Source organism: Miniopterus natalensis, chromosome 1 (genome assembly GCF_054644295.1).
Source record: "Miniopterus natalensis isolate mMinNat1 chromosome 1, mMinNat1.hap1, whole genome shotgun sequence".
Lineage (NCBI taxonomy): Eukaryota > Metazoa > Chordata > Mammalia > Chiroptera > Miniopteridae > Miniopterus > Miniopterus natalensis.
In genome coordinates, this window is record NC_142081.1 from 40,897,580 (window position 1) to 40,923,886 (window position 26,307).

Here is a 26,307-nt window from a genome sequence, read left to right on the forward strand (position 1 = left end):
GCAAGATGTTTAACTTATATGCCTCAATTTCTTCCGTTATAAAAAGAATTGAAACTAAATCTCCATGTATCCTTCTAGTTCTAAAATCCTATGATTCTGTGGTGTCTTAACTTTCTTATTTTTCCTCCTGTGCTGACCTTATTTAATAAATATTTTCACACCTACCATGTGTTTTTAACTGCTATAATTTATGTGACGGAATCAAAAGAAACAAAAGACAGAGTTCCTGCCTTTCAATTATTTATAGTCAGCCTGGAGAGACAAGAGGTAACTATCTGTATGTTAACACTCAGATAATTCTATTTTGTTCTGGATCAGTCCAGACCAGATCCATATTCTCAAGGGAAAACCAGATACACTAGTTCCAACCTAATTTTCCATGAGTGGCAGGGTTTCCCTGAACACAGTAAAAGACTCCTTTTTATGTTCTTATACATCTAGGAATCCCCATTGTAGTTTTCTGTAGCATTATTTTATGTTGTTCACTTGATCTAGTCTAGAATTTAACAATAATAGAAAAATTTATCTCAGAACTAAGGAGATTGATTTTCATTGTGATTATTTATTTTTAAATTAAATTTACTGGAGTCACAATGGTAAATATGAACATGTAAGTTTCAGGTGTGGGTTTCTATGTTACAAGATCTATATATTGCTCTGTGTGCCCACTATCCAAAGTCATATCTTCTCCCATCACTGTATATTAAGACACCCTTTATGCCCCACCTCCTTCCCTCTGGCAACCACCACACTGCTGTTCGTATCTACAAGTTTCAATATTATATCCCACATATGAATGAAGTCATATGGTTCTTAGCTTTTTCTGACTGATTTATTTCACTTAGCATAATATTCTTAAGGTCCATCCATGTTGTTGCAAATGGCAGCATTTCATCCTTTCTTATGGCTGAGTAGTGTTTCATTGCATACATGCACCACATCTTCTTTATCCAGTCCTCTATCACAGGACACTTTGGTTGTCTCCATGTCTTGATCACCGTGAATAATGCTGCAATGAATATAGGGGTGGATATATCTTTGCAAATAAATGTTTTCGAGTTTTTTGGTGTATATACCCAGGAAAAGGATTGCTGGGTCATATGGTAGCTCCTTTCTTAATTTTTTGAGGAACGCCAGACTGCTTTTCATAGTGGTTGTACCAGTCTACATTCCCAACAGCAGTGAATGAGGGTTCCATTTTCTCCACAACTTCTCTAACACTGGTTATTGCTTGTCTTATTGGTAATAGCTTCATTGTGATTTAGTAGATGTTCACTCTCTGTCCTTATCTTTTGTGTGCATACATATTTCTGTGCATTTATATGTTTGCATAATCATGTTCAAATATAATGTTCCAGATGGCTGAGTAAATATGACTAACAAGTCTTTCCACACCACATATACTTTTTTCTTTGGTTTGTTTCTGTACCTATTTTGTAGAGTGGTGTCCAGTTTTTAAAAGATATATCCATCCTGACCAGTTTTAGCAGTACAAAATGTAACAGGATTGTATTTAACCTTATTTCTCATTCATTCTTTTTACCCTCCATTCCATTCCAAGACATTTTATCAAATCTTGACTCGATTTAGGCCCTTTCCACCATTCTTTCTTTCTTTTCACAGACAAACCAAGTTAGGTAAATCTGGTGCCTTTGATGCTGCTGTTTCCTTGTCATTAGTAGGTAGTCCATATTGGTTAAAGCTGTGGTTTCTTCTACTTGTGATTACTGCATTTCAACTTGCTTTCCTGCAAAAGTTTTTGACTCTCACTAAAACTCCTGCCTGTGCATGTCTTCAGCATTATGTAACTAACCCACAGTGATTTGGTACAGTACAGTTGGATTGGTTATACTCTAAGACTTTGTCAGTGGCATCGTCTTTCCATTTGGTATTTAAAATTACTCATTACTACAACTTACTAAATTACTCAACTTTAAGAAAATATGTTCATAGCATATTGAATCCCATAATACAACAACATCTATTATCTTGGATGTAAGACCTGGGTTCCTTGATGAGATCTTAACCATATTAAGGATTTGATATAACTAATTCAATTTTTTTTTTAAAATGTATCTTTGATTTCAAAGAGAGGAAGGGAGAGGGAGAGAGATAGAAACCTCAATGATGGGAGAGTCATTGATCAGCTGCCTCCTGCATGCTGATTCAGTTTTAATACAAGTATTTAAAGAATTTGTAATAAAGGGAAATTACTTTTGGGTATTCTTTGAAACTGCTTATGTATACGAAAGTTACTTGAGTTAATGTTTAAATTGTCTTATATTTTTCCTGTAGGAATGAGATACTGTATATAATGCCCAGAAGTAGTATGCTTTTCTTTCTCACACTCACTGTTTCTGTATATTTACTTATTTATGTCATTATTCGTTTCTCCTCCCCTCCCCTCCTCTCCCCTTCCCTCCCCTCCCCTCCCCTCCCCTCCCCTCCCCTCCCCTCCCCTCCCCTTCCCTTCCCTTCCCTTCCCTTCCCTTCCCTTCCCTTCCCTTCCCTTCCCTTCCCTTCCCTTCCCTCCCCTCCCCTCCCCTCCCCTCCCCTCCCCTCCCCTCCCCTCCCCTCCCCTCCCCCCTCTCCCCTCTCCCCTCCCTCCCCCTCCCCTCTCCCCTCCCTCCCCTCTCCCCTCTCCCCTCTCCCCTCTCCCCTCTCCCCTCTCCCCTCTCCCCTCTCCCCTCTCCCCTCTCCCCTCTCCCCTCTCCCCTCTCCTTTCTTGTTTTTCTCCCATTATCTGCTCTGTCTGTGTTTTTGTGTGTCTGTTCTTGACTGAAATGTGTTTTCTGAAAGAGCTGGTGTTTGAAATTTACTTATTGGCTTTTAACCATATGAAAACAATATATGCAAGCATTTTGTTTGAAAATTATCATTGTTAACAGAACCTTAAGACATTGTAGGGGGAATATTTGATTGGAATTAATTTAAGCTTAATTCTTGTTCTTTTCAGTACAGTATTTCTCAAACTCTGAGGCTTGCAGAATTCACAAGGTGAGATCTGGCATCATTTTCAGAGAAAGACTTTCAGTAATGTGTAAGTAGTTTTTGTTTTTCATTTTGACTTATTTCTGTTAGCTGTTTTCTGTATTAAACACTGAAAGTTTAATTTACCAGATTTCTTAACCAGAATTTGGCATATATTCCCCACATAATGATTATGAGTAACAAGCGACACCAAAGAACTTACAGAAAGATGTCTTAAGATGTGCCCTTGATCAGTATTAATGACCACTTATTAGAGGTAGCAACCTCAAATATAAAGAACACTGGATTGAAGGACTTGAGTTCTTTCCCAGGCTGCCACTTACTAGCTAGGTATCCTTAAGTAAGCCACTTTTGTGCTTCAGTTTCTTTGGCTATGAAATGAAGGCTTGGACTATGACTAATAATAAGATCCCTTTCCCTCTAAATGGCTATTATTTCTACCTTAACTTTTTAAAAAATAAATCAGGGATTGCTAATCTTTCATAAGGCTGTTGTCAAATTAAGTTATGTTTTGATTTTGTTGTTGTTGGGTTTTGCTTGGGAACTGGTTTTGAGAAGGGAGGTGCTTCCAAAGTAGACTAGGAGACAAGTAAGTAAGCCTCCCTTGCTCAAGAAGTTTGCTCCACATAGTTCATCAATTTGGGTTAATAAAACTTACTTTTAAAAAGTCAGGTTTGCCTTGTGTGGGTTTAACCTTTTCAAAAGAAAGTTAACCTACCCTTAAATATGATATACAAATAAGATTTCTTTCCTTTCAAAATTTCCAGAGAATGCTGATGCTGAAGGAATGCCAGTTTTCAAGGAGATGGGGAAAAGGGATGATAAAATAGGGATCATCATGTTTGTGCATATGAGGCTTTAGAGAGAAAATGGTAGAGAAACTTTGGTCATAATGACAGCACACACTTGGAATCTGGAAGGGAGATAGAAGAAATGATGGCTAGAGGTAGAATAAAAGTATAGAAAGAGATGTGAAAAAGTAGAACTCAATAAGAAATGCCTTGAAAGAGGATGTTGCTTTCATCAGTATTGTCACTGGCTCCTAGAATAGTGTGAGATTGTAGTAAGTATTTATGAAAACTTTATTGAATGAATGAATCAAGTACTTCTTGAATAAATTTCTAATTTTGTCTAAGTTCCTGATTGTTTTGGTTTTTGTTTACTTGACTCAGATCATCTAGTTTATCTATGTCTATCCTACATTTAACAACAATTACAGTATTTAAGGTAATTGAAGTTCAGAATATTGATTCTGAATTAAAGAAAAAAGACATGCTTAAGAAAGATTATAAAATGAATTGTTCATTCATTTAACAAATATTTTTAAGCACTTATCTGCCATACTTTGGGACTAGTTGAGAATGGGAAAATGGGGTACTGGTTATAGTGTATACTATTTCTATTTGATGGAATATTATGTAGTCAGTATAATTATGAATATTATAGCACTTTAGAAAAATGCTTATTAAATGAATAAAATAATAAAGTATTTGTATTCTATATTATAACTGCTTGAGGATAAGAAGGGTATTTTCTGTTCTCAAAGGAAACTAGGAAACATTGTCAACTATAAACCATTTTTTTTATTATGTATGGGATTGTGTAATTTCTTTATGCTCTTTTGTACAATTAATAAAGTTTAAATGAAATCCACATATATTTAAATTCTTTGAAAAATATGATGAACATATGTTGACTAGAAAGAGGAAATGCTTTAGTGTTTTGTGAAAGAGGAAAAGAGCAAAACTACTTTTGAAGGACAGTAGATAGATTACCTTGTTTGGAAGAAAAATGAGAGACAAAGTTTAAAAAGGATGAGATTGGGGGGTCTGGTCTTTAGTTTAGTTTTGATAATGTAGGAAAAGAGCTGAATTAAGTTCTTATCTGTGGAATTATGTTTTTAAAAAAAGAAAATTTCTTCTAGCTTATATAAGTGAACTGGAGTGAGGAGCAGTCGAATTGGTCCATTGAGTTATAGACTATTTTTATATGTGTCTTGAAATTGTGGCTGTATATCAGGTCTATCCGAAAAACTTTCACTCATTTGACCACTTCAATAACGGTATTATTTGGTAAAATTTTCATGTTTAGATTTTTTGTTTTTCATATATCCTTAAAATGCTACCTTTGATTTCCACTCTTGCCTTTTCTTGTCCCTAGGGTTAGCCTAAGTAACAAATGCTTAACTACTCTGACCTAATGGAACTATATGAAAAATAAAAAAGAACCTGAATTGATTGGACAGAGCTTGAAAGGGAGAGAAACAAGTCTCTATTAGTTGCTGAATGGGTAAGAGCTTTCTTAATTTAGTTCCCATGAACCTTGAAGGAATAGAGAGCACATCCTTCTCATTTGCTATTCTCAAAGAAAATAGATTTATTTGAAATACTAGCTAAGCAGATATCTGAAATTTTAAGAAGATGCCTAAAACATTTTTATGACCTAATTCCTTAAGTTATCTATATTTTGTTGAATAAAGAAGAATTAAAAACAATAATTGGTTAATAATGTGGTATTACGTATTATTCAGCTTGAGTAAAGTTGTTTCAGGCTTTTATATTACTGTGAATACTTAGGGAACTGTTGGATCAAATGCTTGTTTTGCATGGTGACCCCCCAGTTTCCAAAATGAATTTAAAGAAATTTACCTAAAAAAAAGAAAGAATAAAAGAAAGAAAATTTTATCTCTAATTGTTTAACAGTTTTTGCTTTGATGTACTGAACTAAAAACCCAACCAAGTTTTGTGTGTGACTAAGAATGCTTTCCTCAAACGCTCTTTCCAAGTAACTTCTGGTCACTTTTGCCAACAAGGGCATTTTCTCATATCTATCTAGTATTTTCCCTTAAAGATCATAAATTTCACATGCCAATGGAAGTCTCTTGGCTTAATAAATTATTAGGAAATAATATTATTCATTTCTATATTAAATATTTTTTGTATTTCCTTTGCCATGTAATTTTTAACAATGTCTTCTCCCTAGTTTCTAAATCTCAAATTTACTGTATAAACAGTTGATTTAAAACAAAAAGTAGCCTGGCTGGGCATGGCTCAGCGGTTGAGCATCAACCTAGGATCCAGGTGATCAGGATTTGATTCCCGGTCAGGGCACATGCCCAGGTTGTGGGCTCCATCCCAATGACTTTCTCATCATTGATGTTTCCATCTCTCTCTCTCCCTCTCCTTTCCTCTCTCTGAAATCAATAAAGATATATTTTTTAAAAACAAATAAATAATAAAAATAAAAAGTAGAGGTGCATTTTCAGTATTATAGACTTCCCAAATCAATTAAAAAGCATTTAGATCTTTTAAGAAGTCACATGAGTCCAGCCGGGCATGGCTCAGCGGTTAAGCGTTGACCTAGGATCCAGGCGATCATGGTTCGATTCCAGGTCAGGGCACATGCCCGGGCTGTAGGCTCAATCAATGACCTTCTCATTGTTGATGTTTCTACCTCTCTCTCCCTCTCCTTTCCTCTCTCTGAAATCAATAAATATATATTAAAAAAAAAAGTCACCTGGAAATTGGCCAGCTATGTTCTTGGCATTATATACTTTGTCAACCATGCCTTAAAATATTTTGCCTTCTTTTCTAACCACTCTCCACCCCCAAATGAATAAATGGATAATAACAATAGCAACAACAAGGCAAGAGAACTGAGTGATATATAATTTACTTTTCTGTTAATAAATGTAAGAGGATTTTATCACCACTTTAAAATTAATTGTTCTTATGTCTTGATGAACAAACAACTTGTTCCTTTTTAGTAGTTATTTACTGTATTCAAATATGAATGAAAACAAGTTACTAAAATGTGTGAACCAGGAAGATCTAACAAAAACAAATTTTTCATACAAAGTTCTCCCAAATATCTGCTTATTAGTATAATAGCTATTGTTTTAATGGCTAAAATAGTAGCTTTCAAAAGACCTTATTAAATATATATATATGTTTTCATGATAATACTCTTTCCATTCTCTTTCCCCTTCTGCATAGCAAGACTTAAAACTATTATATGCCATAGTGACTATATGCTTTAGTTTAAATAACATGAAGCAAGAGTCTAGGAAAAAGGAAAATATTTGAACTTCTTTCATTATGAAGAGAGGAAAGTGCTCTTTCTACCAAGGTAATTTTTAAGAATAGTGTCTACTAAAAGCTTATCATTTAAAATTCATGGACACATAAAAGCACATAAATACTTATAGAGGCTGGTTATATAACTTTTGACCTAGCATTTCAACTTCAATACAGTAAACCCTTGATTTTGCAGACCTCGATTTAATGGACTTTGGATTTAACGGACAAAATTTCTTGTCCGTATGTGAAAATTAACACCCTGTTCATTTTAAAATGCTTTTAACCAAGAGTTGCTTATAATTAAGAGGTTATTTTTTGTTATTAATTCACTGTTATTTTTAACAAATTTTAGTCAATAGGCCATATGTTAGAAAAAACACTATAGTAATTTTGACAGCATAAATATATAGACATCTATAGTCTACATATTTAAATCCAAGAGTAACCACTCATAAACAATGTTCCGAGAATGATTAGCACCACTTCATACGAGGTAATTGGTTCTTTTGTCCTGTGGCCTGACTTTTTACAGCAGTTTCAAGGAGTGCCGATGTTCCCACGTGAACTATGCCACGCCCCAGCTGTGTGCATTTGTTTACACTCCGTGTCTGATGATTGTACCCATTTACTAGACTTATTCAGTATAAATTAAAAATTATAGCAGTACATATAGAAAACTTTTCTGTGAAATTAAACTTTTCATGCATACTTAATTACACAAACGTGTTTACATAAGTAAAAACAGGAAAGTTTGTCAATTTTTTAACATACTCATTCAGAAAACATACTTATCATATAACTGTCGGATTTAATGGACACCTCCTCACCCAAATTAGTCCATTATATCGAGGTTTTACTGTAAATTTATCTTAAAGAAATAAGAGTTGTAGCTAGAGGTTTATGTTCAAGTTTATTTATAATAGCATTTAAAAAATATTAGCAAAATAAGTAGAAGTAGAAATGATCGACAATTAGGAAATAGATCGATAAGGTTATGTTCATAAAATAAACTACTATGCAGCCATTAAAAATTACTTCAAAGACTATTTAATGAAATGAAGAAAAAATAGTGCTGCTGTTCTCCTACTTTTTGAGAATGAATAGATGGTTAACTGGGTAACACTGGTTGTTTCTTGTGGAGTACCTGTTTTATGCAGTCAGCTGAGTGACTATTCGAAGTTTAACAGTCTTCTCAGAGGAACGGGTTTTTACCTTCTCTTTACTGTTCGTCTAGGAGGCATTCCTGAGAAGTTTATTTAAGCCCATTATCTTGTGCAAAAATCTTACGTGTAAGGGAATTGTTGTATAGGAGCCATGTGTATCTAAATAAAACAAGGAGGAATATTTGACCCTCCTTTAGGCTTCTTTTTTTTTTTTTTTTAAATACATCTTTATTGATTTCAGAGAGAGGAAAGGAGAGGGAGAGACAGATAGAAACATCAATGATGAGAGAGTCATTGATCGAGCCCGCAACCCGGCATGTGCCCTGACCGGGAATCGAACCCTGATCGCCTGGATCCCAGTTCGACACTCAACCACTGAGCCACGCCCAGCCGGGCTAGGCTTGTTTCTTAAACAAACAGGGGAGTAGTGTTAATATCTCATGACGTTAGGAATACTGAAAATTAAATGAGTTTTGGGATTATGATAAGTGTGGTGGTACTTATATCATAAACAAGTGTGCTACATAGAATTTCTTTGCCCTTGGGTATTTTGTACTCTATAAAAGAAGGTTGTTTATTTTAAACTAGTATTTTCTAAAGCATGTTCTAAGAATTTTTTCTAGTTTTTAAATGAGAAAATAGGGTTCATTGTTCAAATATACTTGGGGCATCCTGGGTTAAACGAAGGTAATCAAGTACCTTTATCAAACGACTGCCAAGGCTTTAATATTTTTACATATGGTAAGTATACAAAAGAGGCATGTAGTATATATACCTAATTTATTTGTCCGCAGTATCCTTTGTTTGCATTTATTGGAACTAAGTCTGACGTGAGACATGTGTTGGGACTTTTTTGTTTTAGATTAAACTTTTTTCCTGTAACTGTTATGTAAGTAATGACAGTAATGTGGGGGCGTAATCTCCTAGTTAAAGAGACACATAATGTTTAATTGATACTAGACAACTGAAGGAAATTTTCCTGTTAAAGTGTTTACAAATACATGATGGATTCTACTGTGTACTTTTTCTTTGAATTTGTTATTAGGATGCATTCCTGTTACAATCTCTGCCTTATTTTTGTTTGAAGTTCTGTTTGTTGTATCTGCTGAGACTCATTCAAAGTGGATTTTCTTTTTGTGTGTTTTTGTAGTTTTGGAATAAGAGGTCATGTTCAGTTGGGCTTTATCTGTGTAAAACCTGGGTTGAGGGTGTACCCTCTAGAACTGTTTTGCATTTGCTTCCCCAGGGGCATCACTAGCCTGGGAACACAGTTATTGTTAATATCTCAGTTTGGAGCTTCCTGGGACCATGGCTTAAGGTCAAACCTCAAATCCAAGTGTGAGCAGGCCTATTGTTATACATTCACTGAGACTTTTTACCCTCCAGAGCAGGGCCCAGATTGAGGCAAACTTTATTATCTCCCCATACCAGTAGATGGATTTTTAAAATTCACTCTTTAACTGGGATATAGTCCTTTGAGGTTCTTGACTTTTTACAGGTGTCTCAGTTCCAACTCCCTGTCTTATATGATCTCAGGGTCTTCTGTCTCAATGACACCTTTTTTTTTTTTAACTTTTAAAAAGTATAATGGAAGGGAGAGGGAGAGAGATGGAAACATCCATGATGAGAGAGTCATTGATCAGCTGCCTCCTGCACACCTCCCACTAGGGATCAAGCCCGCAACCCAGGCATGTGCCCTGACGGGGAATCGAACCGGGATGTCCTGGACCATAGGTCAATGCTCAACTGCTGACTCATGGCAGCCAGGCTCTGTGATACCTTTTAAAACACAAACCCCTTGATTACTGAAGAGGTCAGCAAACTTCCCCCACCCAGTATCAGCTTTATATACTGCATTCTGGCCTTTGGTTTCCTCACTGTTTTGGGGCCCCGGGAATTTCCCTTACATTTTTACATGTTAATCTAAGCATTTAAAAGGATATGAGGGTTTTATTTTCTGCCTACTTAGGTAACCTAGGCATCCATATTGCCAAAAATGGAAATTCTCATATTTTATAATCATAAATAATGCTAACTATATTCTCATTTTTAAAAAATGCATACTTTTTATGTAAGAAAGTGAAATGTATACTACTGTGTTTATCAAGGCAGTAGTGCTCTTTTTGTAGTTTTTGTTTTGTTTTTATTTGCACACAAACCACTTATATTTATTTGGTTTATTATAGGAAAATAATAGTCTTTTACTTTCCTTTTAGATGTAACCTTCTGGAATGGAAGATGATTGAAGATAAAGGGCCTCGTGTTGCTGACTACTTTGTTGTAGCAGGATTAACTGATGTTTCAAAACCTCTTGAAGAAGAAATTCATTTCAATGATGCCTGTCATAAAGTAGCTAAACCAAAAGAACCTATCACAGATGTTTCAGTTATTATTAAATCTCTTGGGGAGGAAGTGCCACAGGATTATATGTGTATTGATGTTACCCCATCTGGATTGTCAGCTGACCTCAATAATGGAAGTCTTGTGGGGCCACAGATTTACCTTTGCTATAGAAGAGGAAGAGATAAGCCTCCACTTACAGATCTGGGGTAAGTCTTTTTATTTTTTATTTTTTTATTTTTAAAATTTACCTTTATTGTTGAAAGTATTACAGATGTCCTCTTTTGGGGATAAGTCTTTTAAAAAAAAAATTATTGTTGCCTTGGCTGGGTGGTGCAGTTGGTTAGAGTGCTGTCCCTTGCACCAAAAAAAGGTTGCAGGTTCGATTCCCGGTCAGAGCACATACCTAGGTTGTGCAGGTTCATTCCCTGTTAGGACGTGAACCAATCGATGTTTCTCTTTCACATCGATGTTTCTCTCACTCTGTCTTTCTCCCATACTCTTTCTCTAAAAAATCCATAAAACATATCTTTGGGTGAGGATTTAAAAAAATTATTATTGTTATAGACCCAAAAAATATCTCTTATAGATTTTGAAGTGAACTGTTTAAATTTTTTCATTAATAGATATATGGCAGCTTTAGAAAATGGACATGTATATATCCAGAATCCTGTATTCACTTTGTTCATTATACTGTTTCAGTGTCCCTTTGTCCTACAGGTTCCCAGAACTTTCATCTTGTCTGAGTTTCTTTCTGTTGAAGGTAGGGGAGATGCCCTGGCTGGTGTGGTTCAGTTGGTTGAGCATCATCCTATGCACCCAGAAGTTGCCAGTTCAATTCCCAGTCAAGGCACATGCCCAGGTTTTGGGCTTGCTCTCCAGTAGGAGGTGTGCAGGAGCCAGCCAGTTGATGTTTTCCTCTCTCTCCTCCTCCCTTCCTCTCTATATCAATAAAGTTGTTTTTTTTTAAATCAATAAAAACTTTAAAAAAAAAGCAGGGGAGAGAATTTAAAAAAAAACATTTACAGAAAAGTACCAGAAAATTAATGTATTATCCTGATCATAAAATTTTAAGTTATTTTTAAAGTATGAGAAAGGGTGGTTTTTAAGCATCTAATATAATAATTATAAATGGATAAGTCTCTGCATCAAACAAGGATCTTGAGGTAAATTAGTGCTTTCCTTAGAATACTATATTGAACTTGGGGCTCCTTTTTATTTTTTATTTTTAAATATATTTTTATTGATTTCAGAGAAAGGAAGGGAGCAGGAGAGAGAGATAGAAACATCAATGATCAGAGAGTTTTGATTGGCTGCCGCCTGCATGCCCCCTGCCAGGGATCAATCCCGCAACCCAGGCATGTGCCCTGACTGGGAATTGAACTAGGATCTCCTCAATTGTAGGTCAATGCTCAACCAATGGGCTACGCTGGCCAAGCAGGGCTCCTTTTTAATATCACAGCTTTATTGAGATGAAATTCACATACCATGCAATTCACCCATTTAAAGTGTACAATTCAGTAGTTTTTAATGTATATATGGAGTTGTGCAACCATCACCACAATAAATTTTAGGACATTTTTATAATGCCCAAAAGACTGCCTGTACTCACTATTCAGTTCTCCCTAGCCCCCTCAGCTCCAGGCAATCACTAGTCTACTGTCTGTTTCTACAGATTTGCCTATTCTGGACATTTTATATAAATGGAATTGTGTGTGTGTGTGTGTGTGTGTGTGTGTGCACTTTCACTTAGCATAATGTTGTTTTTTAATCCTTACCCAAGGATATTTTTTTCCATTGCTTTTCTTTTTTTCTTTTTCTTTTTTTGCTTTTTTAAAATCCATTGCTTTTCAAAGAGAGTGGAAGGGAGAGAGAAACATTGATTGATTGCCTCCTGCACGTACCCGACCAGGGCTGGGATCGAGCCTGCACCCTACGTGTATGTGCCCTTGGTCAGATTTGAACCTGAGACCCTTCAGCCCTTGGGCTGACTCTCTAACTATTGAGCCAGACTTGCTAGGGCTCACTTAGCATAATGTTTTCAAGGTTTATCCATGTTGTAGTATGTGTCAATACTTTATTCCTTTATATAGCTGAATAATATTCCATCTTATGGATACACCAAATTAATTTATCCTTTCATCAGTTGATTGTGGGTTATTTACCTGTTTTGGCTATTAGGAAATATTCATGTAGAAGTTTTTGTATGGGCATATGTCTTCATTTCTCTTGTATGTTTATTTAGAAGTGGAATTGCTGGGTCATATGGTAACTGTGTGTTTAACCTTTTGAGAACGTGCCAGACTATTTTCCAAAGCAGTTGTACCACTTTGCATTGCCATTGGCACTGTATGAAGCGTCCAATTTCTCCACATCTTAGCCAACATTTTGCTTGTTATTTTGATTATAACTGTTCTAATGGGTATGAAGTGGCATCTCGTTGTGGTCTTTATTTGCATTCACCTGATGGCTGATGATGTTGAGCATTTTTCATGTGTTTATTGGCCATGTGTATATCTTTGGAGAAATGTCTATACAGAATCTTTTTCCTGTTTTTAATTGAAAAACAGGAGTTGTCTTTTTATTGTTGAGCTTTGAGAGTTCTTTACATATTCTAGGTTCAAGTTCCTTACCAGATACGTGATTTACAAATATTCTCTCCCATTCTGTTCTTTGTCTTTTCACTTTCTTTATGGTGTCCTTGGAAACTGAAAAATTTTTAATTTTGATGAGGTCTGATTTAACTATTTTTCCTTTTGTTGCTTATGTTTTGGTGTTGTATCTAAAAAGGCTTTTACTACTCTAAGGTATGAAGATTTATACCTACCTGGGAATTTTATAGTCCAGCCTTTACATTTAGGTCTTTGATCCATTTTGAATTAATTTTTGTATATGGTTGAGGAACTGGTTCAATCTTACCCTTTTGCATGTGGATATCCAGTTGTCCCAGCCCCATCTGCTAAAGAGAATATTCTCACATTTTCAAAAATTAGTTGGCCATTGATGGGTGGGTTTATTTCTTGACTCTCAATTCTGTTCCATTTGTCTACATGTCTGTCCTTAGGCCAGTGCTACACAGTTTTTGATTACTGTAGCTTTGTAGTAAGTGTATACATTGGAGTGTAAATATTCCAACTTTGTTCTTCTTTTTCAAGATTGTTTTGGCTATTCTGTGCCTTTTGAATTTTCATATGAGTTTTAGGATCAGCTTGTCAATTTCTGCAAAGATTGGGGTTCTTTTTAAAAGAGGAATACATACATATTTTGCACATACGTAAAAGAGGATTATTTAAATGTAAAGATATATAATTTTTTTAGTAAAAGAGGAACAAAATTTAAAGGTAGGAAAGTTGAAAGAAAAAGACCAAAGGAAGGCCAGTAGTGGCTCTAAGAATGTCTTCAAAATAGGTGAAGAGTTTACAAGAAATAAAGATTAGCCTTCTTGTTTCCATTGCTGTGTTATAAAAGGGGATGGGCTCTTAACTTACAATGTTTTGGTTAAAAATAATGAAGATATCAACATCCCTACTGATGTCACCAGAAGGGGCTATAAAAGTTCCATCTCCTAATATACTAAGTCAGAAAGTGTATATGTAGTCATGTTTACTAACACCTGAGGGAAGATAGGATGAGCTCCTGAATTTTCTTCTACTTTTAAAATTCTGTCATGTAATGGTTGATATCAAAAAGTTACTGTGGGGCAGCATGGACCTGGAGAGTATTATGTTAAGTGAAATAAGCCAGTCAGAGAAAGACAAGTATCACATGATCTCACTCATATGTAGAATATAATGAGAGAAAAAAACCTGATGAACAAAATAGATCCAGAGACATAGAATCATGGAACAGACTGATAAACCTCAGAGGGAAGGTGGGGGTGGTGGATTGGGTAGGGAGGGATGAACCAAAGAACTTATATGCATATGTGCATAACCCATGGACAGACAATAGTGTAGGGAAGGCTTGGGGCGGGGGTGGTGGTGGGAGATGTGGAATGGAGGGGATCAGTGGGGAGGAAGGAACATCGGTAATACTTTCAACAATAAAGGTAAACTTTTAAAAATCAGTCTTCTGTTAATTCACAAATAATTGCAATAATTTTAAATTGGTTGCAGAACAGCTACTATATTGCTTCATGTGACGTTCACATATTTAGTAAATGGCTTGGGAAAGTAAGTCAGATGTTAGATCTTGTTTTCAAAAGATTAGATAAATTGTTCCTATGACCACTGACTATCATCAGAATTTTAGCTTATGGATAAAGTGAAGGCAGTGTTGCAGATTCTCATTTGGGTGTTGGAGTTCCCTAGAGTAGAGATGAGGAATTTTCCAAGCATAGGAAGGATTCTCAAATAGGAAACGACTTGAACTGAAATAAACAAATTACTCTTATAGCTACCCTTATATGTTTGTCATTGTAAAGAATATGACATCATTCTTGCCTTTAAAATCTTACAATTTATTTATTTTATTTTTTATTTTTTCAATTACAGTTTACATTGAGTATTACTTTATATTAGTTTCAGGTGTCAGCATAGTGGTGTCATATATACTTAACAAAGTTTTCCCTCTGATATTTCCAGTACCCATCTGGCACAATACATAGTTATTACAATATTATTGGCTATATTTCCTGTGCTGTACTTTACATCCCCATGACTATTTTGTAACTGCAATTTGTACTTCTCAATCCCTTTACCTTTTTCACCCAGCCCCTCAACCCTCCTTCCCTCTGGCAACCATCAGCCTGTTCTCTGTATATAAGGGTCTGTTTCTATTTTTATTGTTTGTTTATATTGTTCTTTAGATTCCACATATAAGTGAAATAATATGGTATTTGTCTTTCTCTGACTGACTGATTTTACTTAGCATAATACCTGCTTGCTAGGTCCATCCATGCTGTTGCATATGGTAAGGTTGCATTCTTTTTTCTTTTTTTTTAATATGTCTTTATTGATTTCAGAGAGAAGAAGGGAGAGGGAGAGAGAGAGATAGAAATATCAGGGATGAGAGAGTCATTGGTGGGCTGCCTTGTGCACGCCCCCGACTGAGGATCAAGCCTGCAACCCAGCATGTGCCCTGAACGGGAATCGAACCCGATCGCCTGGATCTGAGGTCGATGCTCAACCGCTGAGCCATGCCCTGCCGGGCTAAGGTTTCATTCTTCTCTTATGACCAAGTAATATTCCATTGTATATATGTACCACAGCTTTTTTATCCATTTGCCTGTTGATGGATGCTTGGGTTGCTTCCAAATCTTGGCTGTTGTAAATAATGCTGCAATAAACATAAAAGTGCATGGTTTTTTTCGAATTAGTGTTTTGGGTTTCTTTGGATATATACTCAGAAGTAGAATTGCTGGGTCATAAGGAAGTTCCATTTTTAACTTTTTGAGGAACTTCCGTACTGTTTTCCATAGTGGCTGCTCCAATCCGCCTTCCCACCAACAGTGCACAAGGGTTCCCTTTTTTCCACATCCTTGACAACACTTGTTTGTTTATTTATTGATGATAGCCATCTTGACAGGTGTGAGGTGATATCTCATTGTGGTTTTAATTTGCATTACTCTGATGATTAGTGACAGTGAACATCTTTTCATATATCTATTGGCCATCTGTAAGTCCTCTTTGGAGAAGTGTCTATTCAGGTCCTTCGCCCATTTTTTAATTGGATTGTTTGGGGGTTTTTGGTATTTAGTTTTATGAGTTCTTTATAAATTGTGGATATTAACTCCTTATCAGATATATCATTGACAAATATCTTCTTTAATTCAGCGGGTTATCATTTCATCTTGTTGATGTTGCTGTGCAAAAACTTTTTTGTTTGACGTAGTCCCATTTGTTTATTTTTTCTTTTGTTTCCCTTACCCTAGGAGATATATCATAAAAAAATATTACTAAGAGAAATGTCTGAGATTTTACTGCCTATGTGTTCTTCTAGGAGTTTTATGGTTTCAAGTCCTACATTTAAGTCTTTAATCTATTTTGAGTTTATTCTTGTATGTGATGTAAGAAGGTGGTGTAGTTTCATTTTTTTGCACATATCTGTCCAATTTTCCCAATACCATTTATTGAATAGACTGTCTTTACCCCAGTGTATGTTCTTACCTCCTTTGTCAGTATTAATTGACCACGTAGGTATGGGTTTATTTCTGGGTTCTCTATTCTGTTCCATTGATCTGTATGTCTGTTTTTATGCCAGTACCATGCTGTTTTGATTACTATAGCCTTGTAGTATCACTTCATACCAGGTAGCATGGTACCTCCAACTTTGTTCTTTCTCAAGATTTCTATGGCTGGTTGGGGTCTTAGGTAGTTCCATATAAATTTTGGAATATTTGTTCTAGTTCTGTGAAATACACCATTGGTATTTTAATAGGAATTGTGTTGAATCTATAGATTGCTTTGGATAGTATGGACATTATAATGATGTTCATTTTTCCTATCCATAAGCGTGGTATATGCTTCCACTTATTTGTATCTTTTTCAGTTTTTTTCTTCAGTGTCTTATTTCCCAAGTATGGTCTTTTACCTCCTTATTAAGTTTATTCCTAGATATTTTATTCTTTTTGATGGAATTGTAAATGGGATTGTTTTCTTAGTTTCCCTTTCTGGTGGTTTATTAGTGGTATATAAAAATGCAACCAGTTTCTGTATATTTATTTTGTATCCTTAAAAGCTTACAGTTTATTTATTTATTTTAATTTATCTTTATTGTTGAAAGTATTACAGATGTCTCCCTTTTTTCCCCATTGATCCCCTCCACCCTACATCCACCCCACCCCCAGGACTTCTCCATACCATTGTATGTGTCCATTGGTTATGCATTTATGCATGTAAGTTCTTCAGTTAATCTCTCCCCAGCCACCCACCCCCACCTTCCCTATGAGATCCTTCAGTCTGTTCCATGCTTCAATGTCTCTGGATCTGTTTTGTTTATCAGTTTATTTTGTTCATTATATTCCACATATGAGTGAGATCATGTGATACTTGTCTTTCTCTGACTAGCTTATTTTGCTAAGCATAATACTCTCCAATTCCATCCATGCTGCCCTAAAGAGAAGAGATCCTTCTTTTTCATAGCTGCATAGTATTCCATGGAGTAAATGTACCACAGAAAAGCTTACCGTTTAGACAGGAAAAGTCATCTAACAATATAAAAATAAAAAATAGTAATGCAAGATACATACAACAGCACAATATCTGATTAAATAGACATCATTCATATCACATGTATTTATATTCCATGTATTTTAAGAATATGTGATAATAAATAGTAGGGGGTTTTCTGTGTTCTATTTTTATTTTCTTGTTTTCAATTGAGCATCTATATGCCAAGCACTATTTTGGAAACCTTACTTATACTCTCACCTAATTTTCTCAAGATCCTGTGAGTTAGATTTTTAAATTTTATAGCTGAGGAGTATGAGGCTTAGAGATTAAGTAACTGCCTAAGATAGTATAGCTAGTAACAAGTGGTAGGAATTTGAATTTAGATCTGTGTAATTTCTCTCTGTTACAACGACTTTTTTTAAGATTAAAACAAAACAAAACAGAAAAGAGCAAGATCAAAAGGAGAAGTAAGAATAAGCAACTGAGCCAACAATAGGATAAACATAGTTGCTATGATTAAGCATCCAGTTTAGCTCTAAATTTTCCAAATAAAATGTTAAGAAAAGTTTTTTGTTTGCTGACAACCAGGACAAAAAGAACAATTAAAAATTACATTAGAAAGCAATAATTTGACCAATTTCTGGCACTAAATTTTCTTTATATAATGGAATTTTATAAAAGGGAATACTGACTGATGTTAAGGATTGCCTGTTACAACAATTTCTATAGCAAAAACACAATATAGTAGACCTTTAATTTTTTTTTTTTTTTTTTGATGCCAAGGACTTAGCTTTAAAATCTAATCAGTGAATTCTGTGAAAGAATTAAACTATATTATTCAAAGATGACATTTTCTTTGTTTCCCCAAGTACTTTTAGTATTTAGAAGACTTAAGGGATGGATGCCTGTCTTGTCCAGTATGAAAAGCCTGTGATTTTACTACGTAAAGAAGGAGGAGGGGAAAAAAGCCTATGTCTTTCACCTATACTTTTGAGGTTATTTTCTCTTTTAAAGACTAAAATTATCTCTTAAACCTGAGGGAAGTATTGGAAGTAAAAGTATGCAGGCAGGTTCTATACCCTCTGGTTAAGGAGTCTTTTGTAAAATTTTAATTTTGGCCACAATACAAAGTTGCTTTTTCTCAAGAAGATGCTTGGTTTTAGAGACAAAAATAAATAAATAGATCCATTAAATGGAACACTAAAACAAGTACCTTTGTGCTTAATCGTTGCCATCCTGTGGTTTATGTTTACAAACACAAAGGTTAATCTGAATTTTTCTTACATTATTTAAATTGTTGGTAGGGAAAACAGTTATCCTCTAATTTTATATGGGACTGTGCAATTCAAACTTGCAATAAGATTGGAATCTCTGCTACATCTAAGGATCAATTCATGATACCTGATAATATTACCTTTCATATTTGAGGGTGCTTTGTGTACTTATTTATTTAACTTATTTTTTAGGGTTTTATATGACTGGAAAGAAAGATTGAAACAGGGGTGTGAAATTATTCAGAGTACTCCCTATGGACGCCCTGCAAATATTAGCGGCAGTACCTCATCACAAAAAATTTATATCACTTACCGAAGAGCCTCTGAAAACATGACTCAGAATACACTGGCTGTCACAGACATATGTATTATTATACCCAGTAAAGGAGAAAGTCCACCACACACATTCTGCAAAGTCGACAAGAATCTCAATAACAGTATGGTAAGTGATTTTTGCACTAATAAAATTAGCCACTGATGCAAAGACCATAATGTAAAATCTTCGGAAAACAGCAAAGCACAATTACTAAATTAAAAATAATGTTTTTAAAGATGTTGGATATTTTATTTTTAGGTAAGTACTTTAGTTGTACTTTCAAAAGGAGTTATGCAAAAAAACATTTTTTTAATTAAAAAAAAAATTTCCCCTATTGCAAAAGTAATGCACTACCCAAGGTTAACCCTTCCCTCCATTTGTGCACTAGATCTGTATCCTTACCTATTTGATGATGTGACTTTAGCAATTCTCCTTACTTTCTTTGTGAGTCATCAATTTTTCTATTGGGTTATTTCCTCCAGCATGCAAACCATGTTTCTCCCATCTTTACAAAACTTGACCCTTTTATCCCCCCTTCATCTTTTGCCCCCTCTTTCATTGTTCTCCTTTACAATAAAATGTCTCAAAGAGTTAATTATATTCTGTCCCCTTCCTCACCTTGACTCTTCAGTTAGACTTTTGTCTCCACCATCCCACCAAGATTGCTCTTGTTGCATCTAATGATCTGTTCATTTTATTTTCGGTAGGTTTTGACATAGATGATCACGTCTTTCTTCTTAAAACAGTTGCAGGAAGAGATGTATTCTTTTTCTATGCAACCTCTTCCTCCTACCTCATCAATCATTCCTTTTCTGCCTTTGCTGATACCTTCCCATCTCCTTAACCTCTACACAATGGAATGCCCTAAGGGTTAGTCTGTAGACCATTTATCTTTACCACCTAAGCTCACACCCTTGATGATCTAAATTCAGGCTATGTGTGGATGACTTTTAAATGTATGTATGTACTATGTATGTATTAAGAAGAAAAAAACCCCAATCTAATGTACATAAGAAAATGTATGTTGAATTTTTCCTCAAGTTCCTACGTGATTTTTGTACCCAGTTTATAGCTTTGGCCTTAAAAAAAGCCTCTTCCACCTCTCCACTACCCATTAAGCTTATGTACAGAAAGAGTTTTGAAGAATTATTAATTTTTAAACTTTGAACTATACGCCTTAAATTATTTGGATTTGTATTGATTTAGAATAGAAGTATAATATTTTAGAGCTGGAAGAGAACTTATGAACGGTCATGTGATGCCAAAATGCAAAAATCTGTAGTTAAGGATATGTAGCCCAGTAGTTTTGAGTCACACAGTTTAACTCTTGGCAAATTTGGGACTCTCTACTCAGTTTTTGACTCATTGAGAGTGTTTTTTCATACCTTATGCAAATGGCTCTTGTTTTACAGTCTTTCAAAAATGTATTTGATTTAGCAAGTTTACTTAGAAAAATAGTTATTAACAAAGCAAGTAATTAAATCATGTACCTAATTCCTAAAAAAAAAAAAAAAGCACCTGAAAGTACTTTTTTGCCATGGTAAATCACAATACAGATAGTTTATAGGTTAAACATTTAAAGTATTTTTAGAACAATGCTCTTCCTACTTTCTTTTTTGCTCAATCTTGTATGTGAAAAAATTTAGAAAACCCTCTTTTAGTTTTGCTATCATGGTTATTTTCCTCCAGAGCCCTATAATTTTTATTGTATCTCTGAACTTCTATTTTTCATTTTAGAATATTCCTTTTGGTTTCTACCATATCCAAATGGTCATATAGCTAGCTCCCTTTTTATCATCACAAAGGTTATCAGTGAAAGTTTTTTAATCTTCACGAAATTTGGCTTATTGGGAACTGGAGTTGGGACTCTTCAATAGAGAGCCCTTTATTTCTAAATTTTTTTACTCACCCGATAAACTAAAAGTCCAGTTTGACTTACATTCATAATATCCACTTGACTTTTACACATTCATTCTTTTGATAGAAAAATACTAAAGCATTTATAAAAACAAAATTCTAACACAGCAATGAGCATAATTTAATGCCCTAAGCACGATTTAACAGTTTATCTCGTGGAGACACAGAAAAAATGTTTTATGCCTGTGCTTGGTAGCTCAGTTGGTTAGAGCGTTGTCCCAATACACCAAGGTTATGATTCGATCTCAGGTCAGGGCACACACAAGAATCAACCAATAAATGCATAAATAAATGGAACAACAGATCAATGTTTCTCTCTCTCTCTCTCTCTATCTATCTTTCCCATTCCCTCTTCTTTCTCTCTCTATAATCAATAAATTTTAAAAAGTAGAAAAATGCTTAAGAAAGCAAGAAAAATTTCTTGATGTTGAGCCAGTGTATTGCAACATTGTTTGTAATAGCCAAAAGAAAAAAAAAGAAACAACCTAAGTGTTCATCAGTAGAGGAATAGGTAAAATAAACTGATTCATTTATTAATGGAATACTATCCAGTAGTTCAGAAAAGGAAATTAGATCAACTCCACTAATTCCCAAAAACATGTTGATGAGTAAAAAATTAAGCTATAAAAGCATATATTCAGTATGTCATTATTTATGTAAAATTTAAAATGCATAAAACAATAATACATACACATAGGTGTGTATATTTGTATAGTAGAAATTTTTTAAATGCACGTAAATGAAATGCACTGGCTTTAGGTTAGTAGTTAACTCTGGAGGACAGAAAGGAGTAGAAGATGAGGCTTTAGCTAAAGTGTAATTTTTTGTTTCTTTATAGATTAAAATATCTGAAGCAAATATGATAAATTGTTAACATTTGTTAAATCTTGGTGGTAAGTAGGTGTTTGTTATAGTAGCCTCTTAATATGTAAAAAATATTTCTTAGCCCTGGCCAGTGTGGCTCAGTTGGTTGAGCATCATACTGTGCACCAAAAGGTCACTGGTGCAATTCCTGGTAAGGGCACATGCCCAGGTTTCAGGTTCAATCCCCAGTTGGGCTGCGTACAGAAGGCAGCTAATAGATGTTTCTCTTTCCCATAGATGTTTTTGGGGTTTTATTCTTTCTCTCTCCCCCTTTCCCTTCCTCTCTTTCTAAAAATCAGTAGAACATATTTAAATACATATATTTCTTAAGTAAGTTTATTTTCTCCATATATCTGTCCTCAGTACTATGACTCTATCCTCATGTACTAGTTTATGCAGGTACTCTATCATGTGTGCACAAACATGTCCTGACTAATTTAACACATATTTATTGAGCATTTCTACATAGTAGGCACAGTTTTAAGTACTACAGATAAAATAGTGAACAAAACAAAGCCCTTGCCATCATAGAACTTATATTTTAGTGGTGAGAGGCAGATACTAAATAAGAAAATATGCAATATGCTATGCAGGGAAGAAAAGCAAGAAAGGAGTGATAGGGAGGACTGGGAAGGGTAGAGGGAGGCTTGTTATTGCATATAAGGTGATGAAATAATAAAGCGGCATTTGAGTTGAGGCCAAAAGAAGGTAAGGAAATGTGCTAAATGAATATATCTGTCACCACCTAATGTCAAGTGGTGATGTCTCCCAAGTTACCTTAGCTCTATATGACTCTTCACTTGGATGTCTAATAAATTTTTCAAACTTAACATGTCTAAAAACGAACTCCTTTTCTTCACCCCAAAATCTGCTTTAACCACAGTCTTCCTCATCTCAGTTACAGCTGGGACTAGAAAATTGAGACTCCTTTGGGAGTAGCAGTTATTTAAAACCATGGGACTAAATGTATGAGATCATTTAGAGCGGGGGTGGTCAACCTTTTTTCTGCCAAGGGCCATTTGGATATTTATAACATCATTCGAGGGCCATACAAAATTATCAACTTAAAAATTAGCCTGCTATATTTGGTCAAACATTTAATTAACTCATCCCTAATATGATGACTGGAATTGCAGTTGCCTTGGCAGAGCCAAACCAAATGATTTCATGGGCTGTATATATGGCCTTCTGGCTGGACGTTCCCCACACCTGATTTATAGAAAGTAAAGAATAGAACATACTTAATGATCAGGAAAAGAGAAAAGATGATTGCTACAAAGGAGACTGAGGGCCCTCACCAGGTAGCTCAGTTGGTTGGAGCGTCGTCCCGTACACCAAAATATTGTAGGTTGATTCCTGGTCAGGGAATATACCTAGGTTGTGGTTTCAATCCTGGTTGGGGCAAGTGCAGGAGGCAACCAATTGATGTTTCTCTCTTCATCCATTTTCTTTCTCTCTCCCCCTTCCTTTCTCTCTCTAAAATCAATAAAAACATATCTTTGGGTGAGGATTTTTTTTAAAAGGCTGAGGGATGGCCAGAGATTTGATGGGGAGGGACCAGGAGAGTGTGTTGCCTGAAAAGCCAAGGAAAGAAAATGTTCCAGGAAGGGAGTCATTAGTGGTATCAAAATCTGCTGAGAGGTTGAATAAAATGAAGACTAGGAATCAACTACTGTATTAGATTTGGCATCATTAAAGTTGTCAAGGTGTTCTTTTAAGGAACGGTAACATTAAAACTTTTTTTGGAATGGATTCAGGAGAGAATAGGATATAAGGAAATGGATATGGCAAATTACTACTCGAGTGTTGGTATAAAGAGCTGCAGAAAAATCTGGCAGTATCTGAAAGGGGTTATGGAATCAAAAGGAAGACATACATATACACAAGTAGATATTTCTTAGTTTATCACTTCTGCCCAGTTTTTCACTTAGCATAAAATCTAAATTTTTATGGCTTCGTTTTGTTTTAAGGGGTCAGATTTTCATGTTATTGCTGTTGCAGGGAAAAAATATGTTAAATTCTACTTCTGAGAGAAAAGTGGGCAATAACTCCAATAAAATGCTCACAAAACAACCAACTGAAAATAGCTAACAGAGAGCAATCTTTTACATCTTAAATAATACATACTAGAAAGATCAAAGAGACTCCAATTTATTAAGTTATTACCTTTTAAAATTAATGATATTTTCTTTTTTTTAATTCAGTGGGGATCAGCAGTATACTTATGTTACAAAAAGTCAGTGGCAAAAACTAACACTATCTCTTACAAAGCTGGTAAGTATAATTTTCATGGAATACTTAATATATAAATGTATTATGGGGGCCAGTAATATTAAAGAAAATAAATAAAACCTGTCTTACAGTGTGTTAGTGTCAGGACTGGGACTATAACGCATGTCTTTTGCTTCTGTTTTGTTTTCATCCATACAGTTATTGGATGCTTAATGGAAGATTTATATTAAAAGAAGGCGAGATATTTTTAAACATTAGATTTAAATAATTAAGTAGAAATTAGTTCTCTTTAAGTTTTTGAATCAGTAGAAAATGGAGAAAAGTATTTTCCAGTTAAATTAATGTTTAATTTTTACATCAAATTTAGTGAAGTCTATGGTTCATATGTAATTATTTCATAATAATCTGAAATATTATAAACTAATTTGTGATTTTATAATACATAGCTGAAATTTTCAATTGCCAGAAACCTCAAAATAGCAAACATACTGATCTTATTTGCAAGAGAGCAGCTTCAGCCTTTTAAATAATATAGGTTTAGAATCATGTCCTAGACTATTAATTTCTGTTCTTTTTTTTTTTTTTAAGACCTACATACAATTCATCACTACTTCTGAACTACTTAAAGCCTATACTATATATAGCCTTATGACCTGGGAGAGTAGAGGACAATTAACTGTAGACCTTCATGGGATCTACTAGCTGGCCAGCACATAATTAGAGAATTTTAGAACTGCCTTGGACCTTAGTATATCTAGTTCATCTCACTTTATAGATGAGGAAACCAGTCTTATAGGTATATGATTTGTTCAAAATCACACAGATATTAGTGGCAGACCAACTACTGGTATTCCTAATTTATCATTTTGTCTTTAAGGCCATATCTAGTGATGGTTTCCACTTGGCTTTTACTGTTCAAGTTCAGGGAACCTATTTTCTATTTCTAGTCTCACAAAATCAGTATGAGATTCTGCTGGAGGATGTGTTCAACAGAAGATTCCTAGACCACTTTCTAGACTAGTCTATTTAACATGAAATCATAGGCCACTTGAAACTCTATCTTCATATAATTTGGGATTATTCAGAAGCCGGGCTTGAGTTGATACTATTCTGAAGATACTGTAAATATATGACTCTTCTATTTTTATTGGTATTTTTCTTGTATTTGTGCTAGAAATTATGTATATACTCCTATAGGACATCTATTTTAATGTGTAAAAACCCAATAAAAGTTATTGAGAACTGGTGAAATGGATATATGCAGGTAAACATATTGAAAAAAAATTTTTAATAGTATATTCATGTGCTTTAAGGTAGTGTGACCACAAATTGAATTTTTGAATATGTGTGTATTTATGTATATTTCTTTAGAATAATCTTTTCTTGTTTGCCTTACTTAGCTTTTGTGGATGAAGTTTGATAAATATTAAGCAGTTAATATGAATATGTTTGAGGATTAAAATCTATATGAATCCTACTGAAGCATTAAGTAGGATTAATGAACATACAGGGTGGGGCAAAAGTAGGTTTACAGTTGTTCATATGGAAAGTAATACATTAATTAATAAATAATAATATAAGAATAAACTCTGTGTTTCGCATACTCACAACTGTAAACCTACTTTTGCTCTGCCTAGTATATGTAATGTTTTGAACTTTGAAATGTGTTAATAAAGCATTTCAGCATCATTCAAATTATGAACACCTAAATTCAAGAGATGATGACCTAATATTTATTTTTGTTTTTATAGGTCTGATTTGTAGATATCCTCAAGAAGATTATGAGTCATTCTCACTCCCAGAATCTGTTCCCCTATTTTGTTTACCAATGGGTGCAACTATTGAATGTTGGCCATCGAATAGCAAATACCCTCTCCCTGTATTTTCTACATTTGTGTTAACTGGAGCCTCAGCTGAAAAGGTACTACGTGTTTTAACAAGTTATATTGGGAAGTTCTTGTACATTTTACATTTAAGTTTTATATAGTGCAAGGAACAGTAGGAAAATATAACTGGTTA

The 26,307-nt window shown here is 34.7% G+C and overlaps 1 protein-coding gene across 4 annotated transcripts in view; it reads left to right on the plus strand.

Moving 5' to 3' along the window:
- The window catches only part of DENND4A (DENN domain containing 4A), a 96,535-nt gene that overhangs the window by 18,101 nt on the left and 52,127 nt on the right, over positions 1 to 26,307 (plus strand). For 3 of the 4 annotated variants that reach the window (XM_016208621.2, XM_016208624.2, XM_016208625.2), the window contains exons 2-7: positions 2,957 to 3,040; positions 5,152 to 5,280; positions 10,450 to 10,782; positions 19,152 to 19,401; positions 24,261 to 24,330; positions 26,040 to 26,209. In XM_016208621.2, coding sequence (XP_016064107.1) covers positions 10,472 to 10,782; positions 19,152 to 19,401; positions 24,261 to 24,330; positions 26,040 to 26,209 — 801 coding nt within the window. In that variant the 5' untranslated portion in view covers positions 2,957 to 3,040; positions 5,152 to 5,280; positions 10,450 to 10,471. The remainder of the gene's footprint in view (positions 1 to 2,956; positions 3,041 to 5,151; positions 5,281 to 10,449; positions 10,783 to 19,151; positions 19,402 to 24,260; positions 24,331 to 26,039; positions 26,210 to 26,307) is intronic. The other variant, XM_016208622.2, reaches the window with a different exon arrangement.